General features: G+C 40.8%; 1 protein-coding gene across 2 annotated transcripts; it reads left to right on the top strand.

The window, feature by feature from the left end:
• The first annotated feature begins 1,720 nt into the window (after nucleotides 1-1,720).
• Nucleotides 1,721-9,617, top strand: LOC123977429 (peroxisomal succinyl-coenzyme A thioesterase-like). Of its 2 annotated transcripts, none has more exons than XR_006826668.1 (10): nucleotides 1,721-1,946; nucleotides 2,166-2,265; nucleotides 3,168-3,358; nucleotides 4,511-4,674; nucleotides 5,877-5,996; nucleotides 6,213-6,295; nucleotides 6,377-6,470; nucleotides 7,480-7,560; nucleotides 7,734-7,826; nucleotides 8,662-8,794. XR_006826668.1 is itself a non-coding variant. In XM_046060086.1 (10 exons), the coding sequence occupies exons 1-10, from the start codon at nucleotides 1,745-1,747 to the stop codon at nucleotides 9,493-9,495; spliced, it is 1,302 nt and encodes a 433-aa protein (XP_045916042.1). In that variant the 5' UTR covers nucleotides 1,724-1,744; the 3' UTR covers nucleotides 9,496-9,617. The 2 variants fall into 2 exon arrangements, 1 of the variants encoding a protein (XP_045916042.1); XM_046060086.1 differs by lacking the exon at nucleotides 7,734-7,826 and adding an exon at nucleotides 9,371-9,617 and having other exon boundaries at nucleotides 1,724-1,946; nucleotides 8,662-8,803.
• Nucleotides 9,618-14,980: the final 5,363 nt, after the last annotated feature.

The raw sequence follows: 14,980 nt of genomic DNA, 5'->3' as shown, positions 1-14,980 counted from the left end.
AGTAACAATAGTTGTTGTAGCAGAGGGTGTCGAGCAGGAACACGGGGGCAGCAGGTGACTCGCAACCACAGATCCAGACTCAACAGCTCCAGAGCCAGAAACACCTGCAGGAAGTGATAGGAGAGAGGAGAGAGACGAGAAAGCACAAGACTACCAGAAAGGGGAGAAGTTGTGTTAGTAACATGCAATAATGGAATGAGGTTGCATACAGATAATAGGGAGAGAAAGTAGAGGAGAGAGGAGCTCAGTGCATCATGGGAAATCCCCCGGCAGTCTAGGCCTATAGCAGCATAACTAAGGGATGGTTCAGGACGCCCCTGAGCCAGCCCTAACTATAAGCTTTATCAAAGAGGAAAGTCTTAAGCCTACTCTTAAATGTGGAGATGGTGTCTGCCTCCTGAACCCAAACTGGAACCTGGTTCCACAGGAGAGGAGCTTGATAGCTGAACGCTCTGGCTCCTAGTCTACTTTTGGAGACTCTAGGAACCACAAGTAACCCTGCATTCTGGGAGCGCAGTGCTCTGGTGGGGTAGTAAGGTACTATGAGCTCTTTAAGATAAGATGGTGCCTGACCATTAAGAGCTTTGTAGGTAAGAAGAAAGATTTTAAATTCTATTCTGGATTTTACTGGAAGCCAATGCAAAGATGCTAAACCAGGAGAAATGTGATCTCTTTTCCTGGTTCCTGTCAGAACACGTGCTGCAGCATTCTGGATCAGCTGAAGAGTCTTAACGGACTTTTTCGAGCAGCCTGATAATAAAGAATTGCAGTAATCCAGCCTAGAATTAACAAATGCATGGACTAGTTTTCTGCATAATTTTTAGACAGGATGTTCCTGATTTTCGCAATATTACGTAGGTGAAAAAAGGCGGTCCTTGAAATTTGCTTAATGTGAGACTTAAACGACATGTCCTGATCAAAGATAACTCCAAGATTCCTCACAGTGTTGCTGGAGGCCAGGGCGATGCTATCAAGGGAATCTATATCTTTAGATAATGCGTCACGGAGGTGCTTAGGCCCCAGAACAATAACTTCAGTTTTATCTTAACATTAGAAAATTACAGGTCATCCAGGTTTTAACATCCTGAAGGCACATTTGAAGTTTAGCTAACTGAGTTTCATCTGGCTTGATCGATAGATATAACGGAGTATCATCTGCATAACAATGAAAGCTTATGGAATATTTCCTGATAATATTGCCTAAAGGAAGCATATATAAAGTGAACAGGATTGGTCCGAGGACAGATCCTTGTGGAACTCCATGACTATCTTTGGCGTGCATGGAGGATTCATCGTTAACATGTACAAACTGAAATCGATCTGATAAATAGGACTTAAACCAGCTTAGAGCGGTTCCTTTAATGCCAATGAAATGTTCCAGTCTCTGCAATAGAATCTGATGGTCAGTGGTATCAAATGCAGCACTAAGATCTAATAAAATTATACTTATGTACAAAGTTACAACATTATACCAGCTTATGTCATATTGAGCATGTCAGCATGCTAAAGATAGCGTTTAGTGCAAAGCACCCCTGTGCTTAAGTACAGCCTTAAAGCTGGCATGACTGTAGACTCTTAGTCTTGTTAACATATTTGAACCATGTTATCTTTAAATTCAGTGCAACACAGACAGAGGTCACAAAGTCTGTCACTTACGCAGCCTGTGAGAGCTGAGGACATTGCTCTTGTTACCCACTTGATAAATTGTAACCAGTGCACATGTGTTTGCATTTCTCCACAGAAGATGGGTAAGATGTCCCAGACTGTCCCTCCGATTCTCTCTGTCCTCCCCAGTCGGGCTCTGGTTGATGAGAAGTTCGTGGTGGTGGTGGAGAATCTGCCTCCAGGATCTCCAGTAACACTACACTCCCTCCACCACTCTGAGGAAAATGACTTCTGGGAGGCATTCGGACACTACATCAGTGATCACAAGGGAACAGTGTGTGGTGTGTTCTTTCTCTCATTTTGTCTCGTTCCTAAAACAGATATATTTTTTTTTTTAATCAAAGTGCATCGATGTCGGAAATCTATCACGTGCAGTGAGGACAGCCTGCTAAATTGCAAACACAGAAGACCACTGGTGTTTGCTGTTCGTCCTTGACTCTACAGCTAACTTGCTTCTTTGATATTTTGTTTTCTTGTTGACATTTCAATACTTTTTTTAGTTGCAGAGGATTTGAGTTTTGGAGGCACGTACACAGGAAAAGAACCCATGGGTTTGTTGTGGAGTATGCGCCCTGTCCCAGGCAGCCGGAAAGGCCTCAGGTAACATGTTGACTATGACCGGGCAGAATCTCCTGAAATCAACATCACTGTTTAATTGCCTTGTTGCCTCTACAATGATTAAACAAAGGGCCTCATGCAAAAACATCTTAATTTTCTCATCTTGACTATATCTTAATAAATAATAGATGTTTAGATTTGTTAGAACTGTGTTTTTTGATATAGAAGCGTTTAAGCATTCATTCCTACATTTAGCTTTGTTTTGCTTGGTGTCATGACACCAAAGTGTGGCCACACATGCAGCATCTTTTTTTTTTTTTCCCTTTTTTTTTCTGTTGTGTTAAAGTGGTGGTGACATAAGGGCTCAGATTAGGGGCGTGATGATACACTTGGATCACAAGACGAGATGATTTTTAACACTATTTTGAAGAAATGGGAAATGCTGAAATATATAAGCGGTGAGTCTGGGTGTCCTCCCCCAGAAAATTGGAGCATTAAACACTTAATTTCCTGCATTCTGGAGACATTTTCTGCTCCAATTTATGGTGAAAATGTCTTTATTTTATTACTTTCCACAATCCTAAAGCCGGCCAGGAAGTGGATGAGTCTTCAGTCCTACGGCGGATTTCCCTATTGCAGCTTCCCCACAACGCTTTTGAATGTCTGTTAAGTAACTACAAGCCTCGTACACCTTTGTTTCATTAATAATTTAATCTGTTGATTGTGTGGTCCTCGCTTGTGAATAAGCATTTCCTAAACATGCCAACGAGTTAAATTAGGCCGGTTTCAAAAAAAAATTGTGAACTGAGATTAAATGGCTCGGTTTGTTTTTGATTTCTAAGCGCTTGTTCATTAGTAAAATACAGTTGACCGCTACAGCTTAATGTCGTTAAGTGAGGTTTGCACACTGAATGTTAAACTCTACCCTTTTCCCTACCTGTCAGGTTGAGAAAGAGGGACGTCTGCAGCCCCATGCTGGTCAAAGTCTCTGTGTACAGTGGACATGTAGCTGAGGGCTTCACGGAGCAGGCTCCTCTGGCATCTGTGCTCATAGAGAGATGGTACATGGCTCCAGGGGTCCAGAGGATTGATATCAGAGAGAAAGGAGTGCGGGGTACTCTGTTTATACCCACAGGTATACCTGCTTCACCTAAAGAAACATATTGCATCCTCTTAAATATCTTTTGTTGTTATCCAGAGAGACTGGGTGTATCCCCTGAACACATTTGTGTTTTAGTTTGGTAAGATTAAGGACAGGTATCTTTAAAATCTGTTTTCTCAGGGTGGGTTCACACCTCCCTTGTTTAGTCCAGTTGAACTGAACCCTGGAGCATTTGCCCTTTTTTTTCAAACTAATCGCAGGAAGCTGCCATTGTGTTGCCATTTAAAATAGTACTTATTTATTATTATTTAATATTATTTATAAAATTCCATTTTTACCACAATACTTTTTATTGCCAAGTCTGTGTTTGGTACAATAAACACAGAAATAAAAAAAGGCACAGTATCGCAACAGTCAAGAAGAGAAGGCGGGGAGTTTGACTAGGGTGTTGGGCCTACACCTGTCCTAAGGTGAGCTCAGGGAGGACAGAAATCTCCTGTGGAGCCAGAAGGGCAAAAGATTGCTTGATATAGATTTTCAGTATGAACATTGAGAATTGAAAAATTACAATCAAAATGTGAAAGAGATACTACAAAAATACTATACGAACAAATGCGTACAATATATAATAACAAGCTAATTATGTCATTTTTTTTTTCTTGATGAAAGGTCTGTAGAGAGATTCTGTAAACACAAGCTGCTTTTATAATAATGCCTTTCCTAGCAATTTGCATGGGCCATTGTGGCCCACCTACTTCACTGGTTCAGTTTGTATGACAAACAAGTCGTGAGATAAGACCGTCCGACGCGGAGTTTCTTTCTTGAAATGCCTGCATTATTAAATTGTTTAATACCCGCTGTGTTATAAGATGCTCATATGCTGGACCCTAAAAGTCTGCTGATATGGTATCCGGACCATCACCAACACGAACCTGACGGATCCAGGTAGAGATCTGGAGGGGTTTCTCTTTACCTGTCGACTGTATGACCAATAATCAAATGACATTTCCACCACAAGGCTGTTTGTTTAATTTTCTGCACCGTTTGACTTTTGCTTCTGTGAGCACAAACCAGACTAGATGGAAAATTCAAACAATGTATCATCCTCACATTGGTTCAGGAACCAGGCCTTTAGACGTGAACCTGCCCACAGACCATGTTTATAATCTGTCTCTTCTTGCTCAGGTCCAGGACCCTTCCCCGGGCTGTTGGATATGTGGGGAGGCGCTGGAGGGCTGGTCGAGTATCGTTCGGCCTTGCTGGCTTCCCGTGGTTATGTTTCTTTTGTGCTGGAGTATTTCGCCCCCGGTGAACAGAGGTCAGCAGATGTAGAGTTGAACCTTTTTGAGGTTTGTGTTTTTATTAGTTCCAGAGTTTTTACATTTTGTGTGAAGGGTATCAGGCATTTTATTGTTCTTGTTTAAAGGTGAGGGTTGTGAATTGCAACAAATTCCTCACTCACATCAGGGCAGTAAAATGTGAAGCTCAGCTGGCTGATCTGAACTTCCATGCTGTACAGTTTCAGAATCATCAGCTGATGATCACTAATGTACCTGGCACTTTTCTGTCCACGTAGCAAAGCGCTGCAGATGAACTACATGAAATTACAATCCAACTACATTACTGACGAAACACGTTGCGTATCTCGGGATTATGGCCAGCTTCTAGCTAAAGCTATCAACAACAGTTTGCATTTGCATTGCTAAAGTTGGACTAACAGGCAACTTCAGCACTGCTTTGACAACATTTGTTCTGCATCAGAATATTTATGTAATCATCTTCTTTACCTTTTATTTTTATTCTGACATTAATTTGTAAAAATCAGTTTTTTGCAAATTCTTGTCAAAACAGCCAAATTATATTGACCATGATTTCATGTATAAAAGAAACAAAAGGGTGAAACATCCAGGGGGGTGAATACTTTTTATAGGCATTGTATTGTCTGCTAGGTAACAGAAGGGAGTTACAAAACTCCATTTCACTCTAAATTATATTGTGACAATAAACCTACCTACCTACAAAAAAAGACATCTGAAGACATCTCATTGGGCTTTAGGAAATGGTGCTGTTACCAGCAGGAATGTGGAAAAACTGTAGAGTAGCTGACCTGATTAAATTCCCTGGCAGAGATTAGTTTGTCTGAAGGCAATGTTGTTTTGGACAGCACTGTCTCTGTGGGCTTGGGGGTCCTTTAATGTACAGATATTACTACATTTAAATAAAAATATACAGTACATAAATAAAAATGAATGGAGGCAGTGCTGTCTATATTAAACTGAATTAAACAATTTAAAAAATACAGGACAGATTGGAAATCCTGATCTCACTGTCAACTACACAATTTTCTGCTCCCAAAAGTCTGTTAGTAAACAGTTTTCATGTTGAGATTATTTTATTACAGTGCAGTAAAGAAGTGATGTGTCGCCACTAAAGCCACACTTCCATCCCGTTTGCAAATGATCGTGCTGCGCCCTCCTGTCCTTCAAATAGCTGGTAAAAGAATGCTCTTGGAAATTCTTTTCTTCATCTCCTGTATTTTACTTCTGCACAGACAGGATTTGGTTTTCTCAAAGACCATCCTCAAGTGATCCCAGACAAAGTTGGAATTTTTGGTCTTTCCCTCGGCTCGACGGTGACCATGTATCTGGCAGCTGAGAGCACCGTTATCAAGGCAAGTAACAAATGCAGAACATCTTGGAGTTGCTTTTTCTTTAGCCTTGAATATGTTGCTGTTAAGCAGGTGCCACGGCAGACAGAGTTGGCAAGTTTGAGGTCTCTCTTCCTCTTTTCCTTCTGATAACTAATGTAATATAATACTACCACTCACTGAGCCTCGCCTGAAACAGTTTGGAGCCTCTGTCTTATGGTGTATCACTGTGTTGTTTAGCCTCGTTGTTGTGTTTGTGTCAGCGGCAGCCATGGTTATGCGCGTGGAGGGCCCCTCAGAGGAGTCTTTGAACTGATGTTCAAGTAGGTACTCTGTTCTGTAAGTAACATAAAAACAAAACTCAGAGTTTCACAGTTGCAATGATGTGAACATTGTGATGGCAGGAATTCTCACATGATACGTGTGGATGAGAACAACTATCATATATGGCGAGAGATGGGTCTAGGACTTACCAGTGACCTATCAAAGAAAGTGGACGTAAGTACATGTTGCACTAATAACACACATGGATGAGACTTTAATTGTTTTTCTGTTATTAAGGACATAATGCACTAGGATGATTATTACTTATTTTATGTGGAATTCATCAATAAGTATCGGGCAAAGAGAGGTTCAATTCAACTACATGTTTTTGCAGGTATAAGCAGGAACTCTTCAAGCAGTCTGTTCTTCACCAGGTTAATTTCTAATTGTTTGAGCTGTACTGACATTTTTGTGTTTTACAAACAAAAACCATAAGAACTGTCTCTCTCCAGTTCTTTTTATGATCAAAGATCCAATCGATACTCCGTTGTTTCAATTACTGTACGCATCTCTTTATTTGGTATCTGTATTTATTTTAGTGTATTTTGGCAGAAAGAAAACAGACTTTGTCAGAGAGGTGACACGCTAACGTTAGCATTAGGGGTGTGACGATAAACTTGGCTCACAAAACGATAACCATATCGGGTCCATGAGAACAAGACTGTTTCCACTGGGTACCCAAAATGCTACCACACAAATGATTTAAAAGTGGCGGGGGCATCTTCTATGCTGATATCGTGAGACAGCTTTTCACCTCAATTAAAAATATTGCCAACCGGTCGAGGCAGATGGCCGCCCACCCTGCGCCTTGGTTCTGCTCGAGGTCTCAGTCTCTTGCCAAGGAAGTTTTTCCTTGCCTCTGTCGCCTAGTGCTGCTCTTGGAGGGAATTGTTGGGCTTCTGTAAATAATGTATCACAAAGTACGGTCTAGACCTACTCTTTTATGAAAAACGCTCTGAGAGAACGCGTTGTGATTTGGCGCTATATAAATAAAATTTAATTGAACTGAGTTTTAATATTACGAGATCTCGTCACACCCCTAGCCAGCATGCTAACATGCTCACAGTGACGATGCTAAACGTGCTGATGTTTAACAGGTATAACGTTTACCATCTTAGTTTATCCATGTTAGCATGCTAAAAACGCATATTAAAGTTGTTCCTTGTGGTTAATTCTCTTCGAGGTGGGGAAAATAAACTGTCCAATGTTGTTGGTCAATGGTGAAGATGATCAGAACTGGCCCACAGTGGAGTGTGCTGAGGATGTGAGTACAAACACACACACCTGACAATGAAGGGCTACTGTAAATCTAAGAATATGCAGAAAAAATAATATTCCCATTATTGTGACACACATTGGGATATGAATTACAATTTTATTGGGAATGTTTCTTTTATTTATCATGTGATTTTTGCTTTGGTGTTACCATGACAACAGGTTAAAAGAAGTGGAAAAGTCTGAAATGTAATAACTAAGAGTGTCTCTGACTAAGGAATTAGTTGAATCAGAATTGTCAAGTCATGCCCACAGGTGAGTGACAGTTGTATCATGTGTTTGTGGGGGGGGGGTGGTTACACATTACATTAGTGACTGTAACTTGCACAACTAACCAGCCTAAAGTTGACCCTTGCCTTCCATTTACTGGTCTTGTGCCCGCCAAAAATTGCATGCATGTTGCGGTTCCTAGCGTGTCTTTTCAAAGTACTGTTAAGTAATGTAAGTCCCACGAGGTGCACGTACAACTCAGCACAACACCGGCGAAGCTGGTGCTCCGTCTCGCTCTCGCTCTCGCCTCGCTCTCGCTCTCTTGTGCCCTCTCGCTCTCTTGTGCCCTCTCGCTCTCTTGTGCCCTCTCGCTCTCTTGTGCCCTCTCGCTCTCTTGTGCCCTCTCGCTCTCTTGTGCGCCCGCTCGCTCTCTCTCTCTTGCGCCCGCTCGCTCTCTCTCTCTTGCGCCCGCTCGCTCTCTCTCTCTTGCGCCCGCTCGCTCTCTCTCTCTTGCGCCCGCTCGCTCTCGCTCTCTCTTGCGCCCGCTCGCTCTCTCTCTCGCTCGCGCCCTTGTTAGGGTTACAATTTTTGGGATTTATTCATGCACTTTATTTATTAGAAGCTTCTTTTTCACATTTTTATTTACAGCATTATAAGTTGATATTTGTCATAATAGGAAGCGTATTAACTTTTTGGGAGAAGTAGTACTATGTAAAATCAGACATTGGCAGTCAAATCAGGCTCCTTCTATCTATCGAAGCATTGAAGCTTCAACTATTGGGGTTCACACCTAGTAGTAATCTGTGTACCAAAACTAGGGCGTCTGGTTATGCATATTTTTAGTTTGTGCTGTTTTTGTTTTGACCTTTTTTACCCTCAGATCGCCCGGATGATGCAGGCTGCAGGGAAGGAGCACCTGCTGACCAGAGTACAATACCCCAACACTGGACATCTGATTGAGCCGCCCTACTCACCTCACTTCAGGGCTACTATGTTTATAATGCATGACGCAAAACAGAAATGTGAGTTAAAGTTCTTCATTCAAATGTATGTAGAAATATACTTAAAGTACCCATTATGCAGAATAGTCCATTTTAGAATAATGTATATTTTTTTTATTGGATTATAGTCATTTATAGATTTATGTGCCGGGTAACTTAATTTTATTAATATGTTTATTAATATGAATCTGTAAAGTAACAAATTTTAATATAGTGAGTTAAATGCACTTTATTTCCATCTGAAATGTAAAGTAAAAGTACAAAGTAAAGGAAAAATAGAATTTCTCTAGTAAAGTACAAGTACTTCAAAATTGTAGTACTGTATTTGAGTAAATGAGTGAAACTGAACACATTCACACAGACAGTGAAAGCAAAGAAGTTTTTCAACAAAGCTTGTCCAAGGTGCAAGTTATGGCTTAAATTACTATTTTTGATGTTACAAAAGTTAAATGTCTCCGCAGTTTAAACCTTTCTCCCTGGTGTCGGTGTACGTTTTTACCTTTCGTTCAATTAAAATCCTCGAGCTGTGTGTTAATTTTAGGTTTTGCTACTAGAAGCTTCTCTCAAACACAACATTGTGTGTTTCAGTCATAATGCTGTGGGGAGGACAAACCAAACCCCATTCAGATGCTCAGGAAGACGCCTGGAGGAAGATTTTAAGCTTTCTACAGCACAATCTCTACTGCAGCCCTACTCTTAAAGCCAAGATGTGAATGATTACATAAGCCCACGAATCACTGCTAGAAAACAGTTTTGTGATGTGCCTTTTTTGTGATGAATTGAACTCCACGAAATGCATTCTTTTAAATGATCTAATAAATTTTATTCAAATTTGGCCTCTGTGTCCAAAAAGAAAAGTCTTTGCTTAGTTTAATTATCTGCAAGCCTTCGAGACTAGTGCTGGGCAACTATTACACTTTTTAATCACGATTAATTTGTGAGCTGACATCTTTTTACCTACATATCTCTTTAAAGTTACTTAACATTTCCTTAATGATGAGAAAGCCAAACAGACTGGATGGATATCAAGTTGAAAGGGAGTGCTTGGAGTTAAAAGATGGAAGCAGCTGTGGTGTAATTGTTAAGGTAAACTGAGGGGATTTTGTTTTGATCATTTAATTTTTGTGTGAAACAATTTCACATGGAAGTTACGGGGGGGGGGAGGATTTTTCCCTTTAAAGTAAACTATTGAGAAACCTTTTCCATAAAATGATAATATAATACAAAACATGCACTCAAATCTAATATGAAGAGGTGTCTCATTTTCCTAGTGTAGTACTACAATTCGGCATTGGTTTAGAGTCCTTGGATCACATGACATGGAAGCTATTGAAATAAATGATTTCCTATAACACTGTTTTAACAATTGTAATTAATTGATGGTCCCTAAGCTTGACCCCCAGTGGTTAAAAGTGAGCCATCGGAGGTGAGCTAACCGCACTTATACTGCCAACACCGGGTGAACTTAGTACGAAGCAGTCATTAATTTAGGACCTGCGTCAAGTTTCACACTCCAACAACGGTGCTATAGTTATCATCCCAGCGTACTTGTCTCAAAGTTTCCCTGGTGTTTCCCCCTAAGCCCTTTAGGTGTCAAAATCAATTGCTATATAAATGTAATCAATCGCTGCTGTTCTTTATATTTTACTGCTTTCACCACAAGTAACTACAGGGCCCTGTTTCAGAAAGCATTCAGACCAAACGCTAATTTAATCCACGCAACGCTTTCCTCGTGGGAGTTTTATTGCTGGACAACTGCTGAGTGTTCACACACAACGCAAATAAACACAACTCGCCATTACTACAGCTGTATAAACCCAAAGCAAACATTTTGCTGTGATTAAATAGCAATAAACGGATCAAACTGATGCTGAAAAAATTATGCAGATTTGTTAAACATGCCACAAAGGTGTGAAAACACTTTGTTTCATTCCTAATGTACTTTAGCACAGTTGTGCTGTCACTCCAAAAGGTTGAATTTTCCAACTCTAGCTGCAGTTCTGGTTTCAACATCCTATGAACTCGAACAGCAAGCACAGCAGCTGTTAGTTCCATCCTTGGGATTGTCACTTTATTTTATGGAGCAAATCTTGCTTTTCCTAGAATGGAGGCAAGATTTAATTTTCTTTTTGTCATTCTGCAAACTCAGGTACGATACTGTACCATAACCGAGCTCGCTGGCATCAGAGAAATTATGTAGTTGGGCTCTTGTCAGCGGTCCAAAATTTGGGTTTTGATGCATCTTGGTATGCTAAATGTGCTGAGCAGTGATGTGCGATACCACTTATTTCCTATTTCATCCAATACCAAGTAATACCCAGGCTGGTATTGCCCATATCAATACTTTTTACACATTTTATTTCTAGTTTAATGTGACCTCCCGTTTCTGTATTTGAGAGAAATAAGGAGTAGGCTGTAGCCTTACCAATTCAAAATCAAATTCAAAACCAGCTGCATAATGACAAGACATCAAACTACTGTCATATTCTTTAATTATAATGAAAATATCCTGCTCAGAACTGCCGCTTCATAACATCATATTATTTTGACTTAATCTCAGATGTTTAGCGAAGTTTGCAGTGTTGCCAAAGTATTTCACTGTCTATGCACACACCACACAGAGCAACATTATTACCTTCACAGCAAAAACACAGCCAGACGTTAGCCATAGTCAGTATTCAATTGCGGGAAATGTAAAGGGCTGCAGCGGCTCACTTCAAAGAAGCTCAGTCACAGAGCCGTAGTGCAAGCATGACTTTGACAGGCGGAAGGAAAAGTAGTTCCTATCAACCGAGTATAATTAGACCATCCTGGTGACAGTAAGATACTTATGATAAAACACACACTCACTCCAAATGACTGAGTTTAGATATCGATCCTTTTGAGTATCGATCCTAGAGCAGGAAACGTTGGTATCAGAAATATTGATACTTTAGGATTGATCCGCACATCACTAGTGCTGAGCTTTTTTAGATCTTCTAGCCACCCCACCTACTGTAGTTTGGGGAAATGTGATCATCCCAACCACAGCTCATCCTACAGAGATTTTGCAACTTCAACTTGGCAGGGAAGGTAAAGGGTGCTAAATATCCAATGGGGTCGTACACTGAGCTTATTACACACAAAATACCTCATCTTGTCAGTGGTCCTGAACTTCCATTTTGAACCTGAAGGTGTCAGTTTCTGCACACTATTGCAGTCCAAGTGAAAGAATTGGATATTGACAGAGACAATCTCCCTGTCGATCCAATTCTGTCACTTCCTTAGCTCTTTTTTCCACATCAATAGATTCCAACACTGACCTGCTGTTGCTAATCCATTTCACCAGCTGAACCCCCCCCAACTGGCATACAGTTGTGAGGTCTCTCACCAGGGTCATGGCCTCTTCCTCTGAAGGCAGGGACTTCAAGCAGTTGATTGTGTCTGTCACGTGTACTGGAAACTTTGCCCTGTTGTCCTCAGCAGTTTTTCTTAGGGGGGGAAACTGGTGCAGCTGGATGATGATATTGCACCGAATAGATGAGTCATTCTGTATTCAGTGCGGTGTTGTTAGTTCACCAGTTGGCCACCACAGGAAGCGAAGAAAATCTACATCCTGTTTTGTCACTTTGACTTGATGATACATCGCCTGGATGTCAGCCCTCACTGCTACAGCTTCTTGACGAAACCTTGTCAGAACTCCAAGCAATGAATTCGTCAAGTCACTTCCCTGAAGTAGCTGACTATTGAGCGACATCCCCTTGAAGCTTGCACCACAGTCAGATACTACCCACAAAGTTCCCTTTTTTGGATGGTATACGCCATGATGTGGGATGGACCAGACTTTTTCCTTTCAGTTGATTTTCTGGCACCTTTTCTGCATATCCTTTATTTATGACATCACTGAGAAACTGAGTGTATTTGTCTTTAAAGGTAGCATTTTTCTTAAATTTCCTTTTCAGACAGAGGGCCCTTTTGTTTAGCAACATGACAGTTGTTAGGCATGGTAACATTTTCCTCCCTGAAAGGTAATCTCATGCAGTAATGGCTGTTGCTGAGTTCAGCTGAACTGTTTGATTTCCATAAACTTGATCTTCTCTGGACATTTCTGGCTTTTCCTCTGTTGATTTTTCATTAAAAACAGGGTTGTATTGCTTTACCAGCAGTTCCTCTATGTTAGCAATAGATATTCGGTTGACTGTAATGGTAGGATAGCTGCTCCCAGTCTCATTGCCTCCTCTCAGTGGTCCACTGATAACCCATCCCAATAGGGTTCTGACAGCATAGGGTCCTCCGTCCTTGTTGTTTACCACTTCCCATGGTTCCATTACTCTTGAAACATTGGTTCCAACCAACAGCTCCACATCAGCATCGATGACAGGAATTTCAACTGAGTGTAAATGTGGCCAGGCACTTAATTCTTCTTGTCGTGGATTGTTATCACGAGTCACAGGCATCTCATATTGTGTAAATACATCAGGCAATTCAAAGTTTTACTTTTGAGTGCAGATACCTCCAGTCCTGAGATAACATGACTATTGACTGACTTTTTTTGGCTCATGGTTCTCAACAGGATGTTTTCTTCCTCTCACCTCGTCGCTCAGAGCAGAAAGTATCTGTACTGCTGGGATCTAACAATGCATACGTTTTTAGCATCTTACTGCCTTTCATAGCCTTGATTTATACAGGCACAATTGGGAAAAACAGTCTTGCACACCGGCCCCTATATGGCCACAAGTATAAGAGAAACTGCGTGACTTGTTTCTTGGTGTGCGTCCTCTGATTTGATTTCCTTTTGAATGGATGTAGAGGCAGGTAGGATGTTTCAGGTTACACAACTTGCAAGACAGACGTCTATGACAATCTTTGCTCAATTGTCCAACAAACACTCAAAACAATCACCTTTCACCTTCAGAAAGTCAATTTTCTCTCTGTGCAGCTTCTTCTCCATTCTGGGGCACAACTCCAAGCTGTGACCCTCCTCACACAGCAGACACAACACCTTTTGTTGACTTATCAGTTACATATTTCTCTTTTTGCACTTGATGTGTGTTTCCAGTATTAACCACTTCCACAGAGGCAGCGAAACTGGTTCTTCTTCCCTTGACGCAAACCTGTGAGATTTTATGTCCAACGTTATATTTTGGTGATAAGATGGATGTGTCCTGAATGTTTCCCAAGAGTGGATCAGAGATACTTGCCTCTCAATGAAACTGACAGTGTCACTGAAACCTGCTTGACGACAGTGCCTCTCCTGCAACTCATAAGCAGTCTCTCTCCACCTTTCCCTCAGTTTATATGGTAGCCTAAAGACTATAGCACGCATGTTGGATGGCATATTCATCTGTCATGTTGCTAATGTCCTCCATGGCATAACAACAGATCCGTAGAAACAAAGCAAAGGCTTGCTCAGCCCTTGACATCTTCTGCTTTTACTGGTGCCCATCCCAGAGCTTTCTCCATGTAAGCTATGGCTATTCTTTGTTCATTTCCAAAGTGTCTTAGCTCTTTGAAACCCCTTTCAGGTGGCATGTGTTGACAGCTCTTGACCAGCTCCTTAGGTTGTCCTTTACTGTACTGTGTACTGCGAGAGTTTACTGCAAACATTGGAAGCAAAAAGACATTTACTTTTGTCTTAGTAGTAAGTATCTTTTGTCTTAGTCGTAAGTATCTGTGTCTTTGTTTGACATGTCTTCATTATTTATCTACATTATTTGTCAACGTGTAGGAACCGTGACATTTCAGAGGGTAAAATTGTAGAATAAGACATGTTATTTTTAGCTTAACATGCTGCTTGCAAGTGTAACTTAACATAATAATAATAATAATAATAATAATAATAATAATAATAATCCTTATTTGTAGAGCACTTTTCAAAAACAAGTTACAAAGTGCTTTAACAAGTGTAAAGAATAATACAAAAAAAAGATAAGAGCATGAAAATTTAATATAAAATTAGTAAAATACAATAAAATAAAAGGGATAAAATAAAGTCAAATAAGATCGGGAAAAGCTCTCCTATAAAAGTATGTTTTAAGAAGGGACTTAAAAGAGTTCACTGACTCAGCCGACCTGATTTCCTCGGGCAGGCTGTTCCAGAGCCTCGGGGCCCTGACAGCAAACGCTCTGTCCCCTTTAGTTTTCAGTCGAGACTCTGGAACAGACAACAGACCTCTGCCCGAGGATCTCAAGGTACGTGCTGGTGCGTATGGGACTAAA

This window comes from Micropterus dolomieu, linkage group LG10, assembly GCF_021292245.1.
Source record: "Micropterus dolomieu isolate WLL.071019.BEF.003 ecotype Adirondacks linkage group LG10, ASM2129224v1, whole genome shotgun sequence".
NCBI lineage: Eukaryota > Metazoa > Chordata > Actinopteri > Centrarchiformes > Centrarchidae > Micropterus > Micropterus dolomieu.
This window is presented reverse-complemented; position numbering and strand designations above follow the sequence as displayed.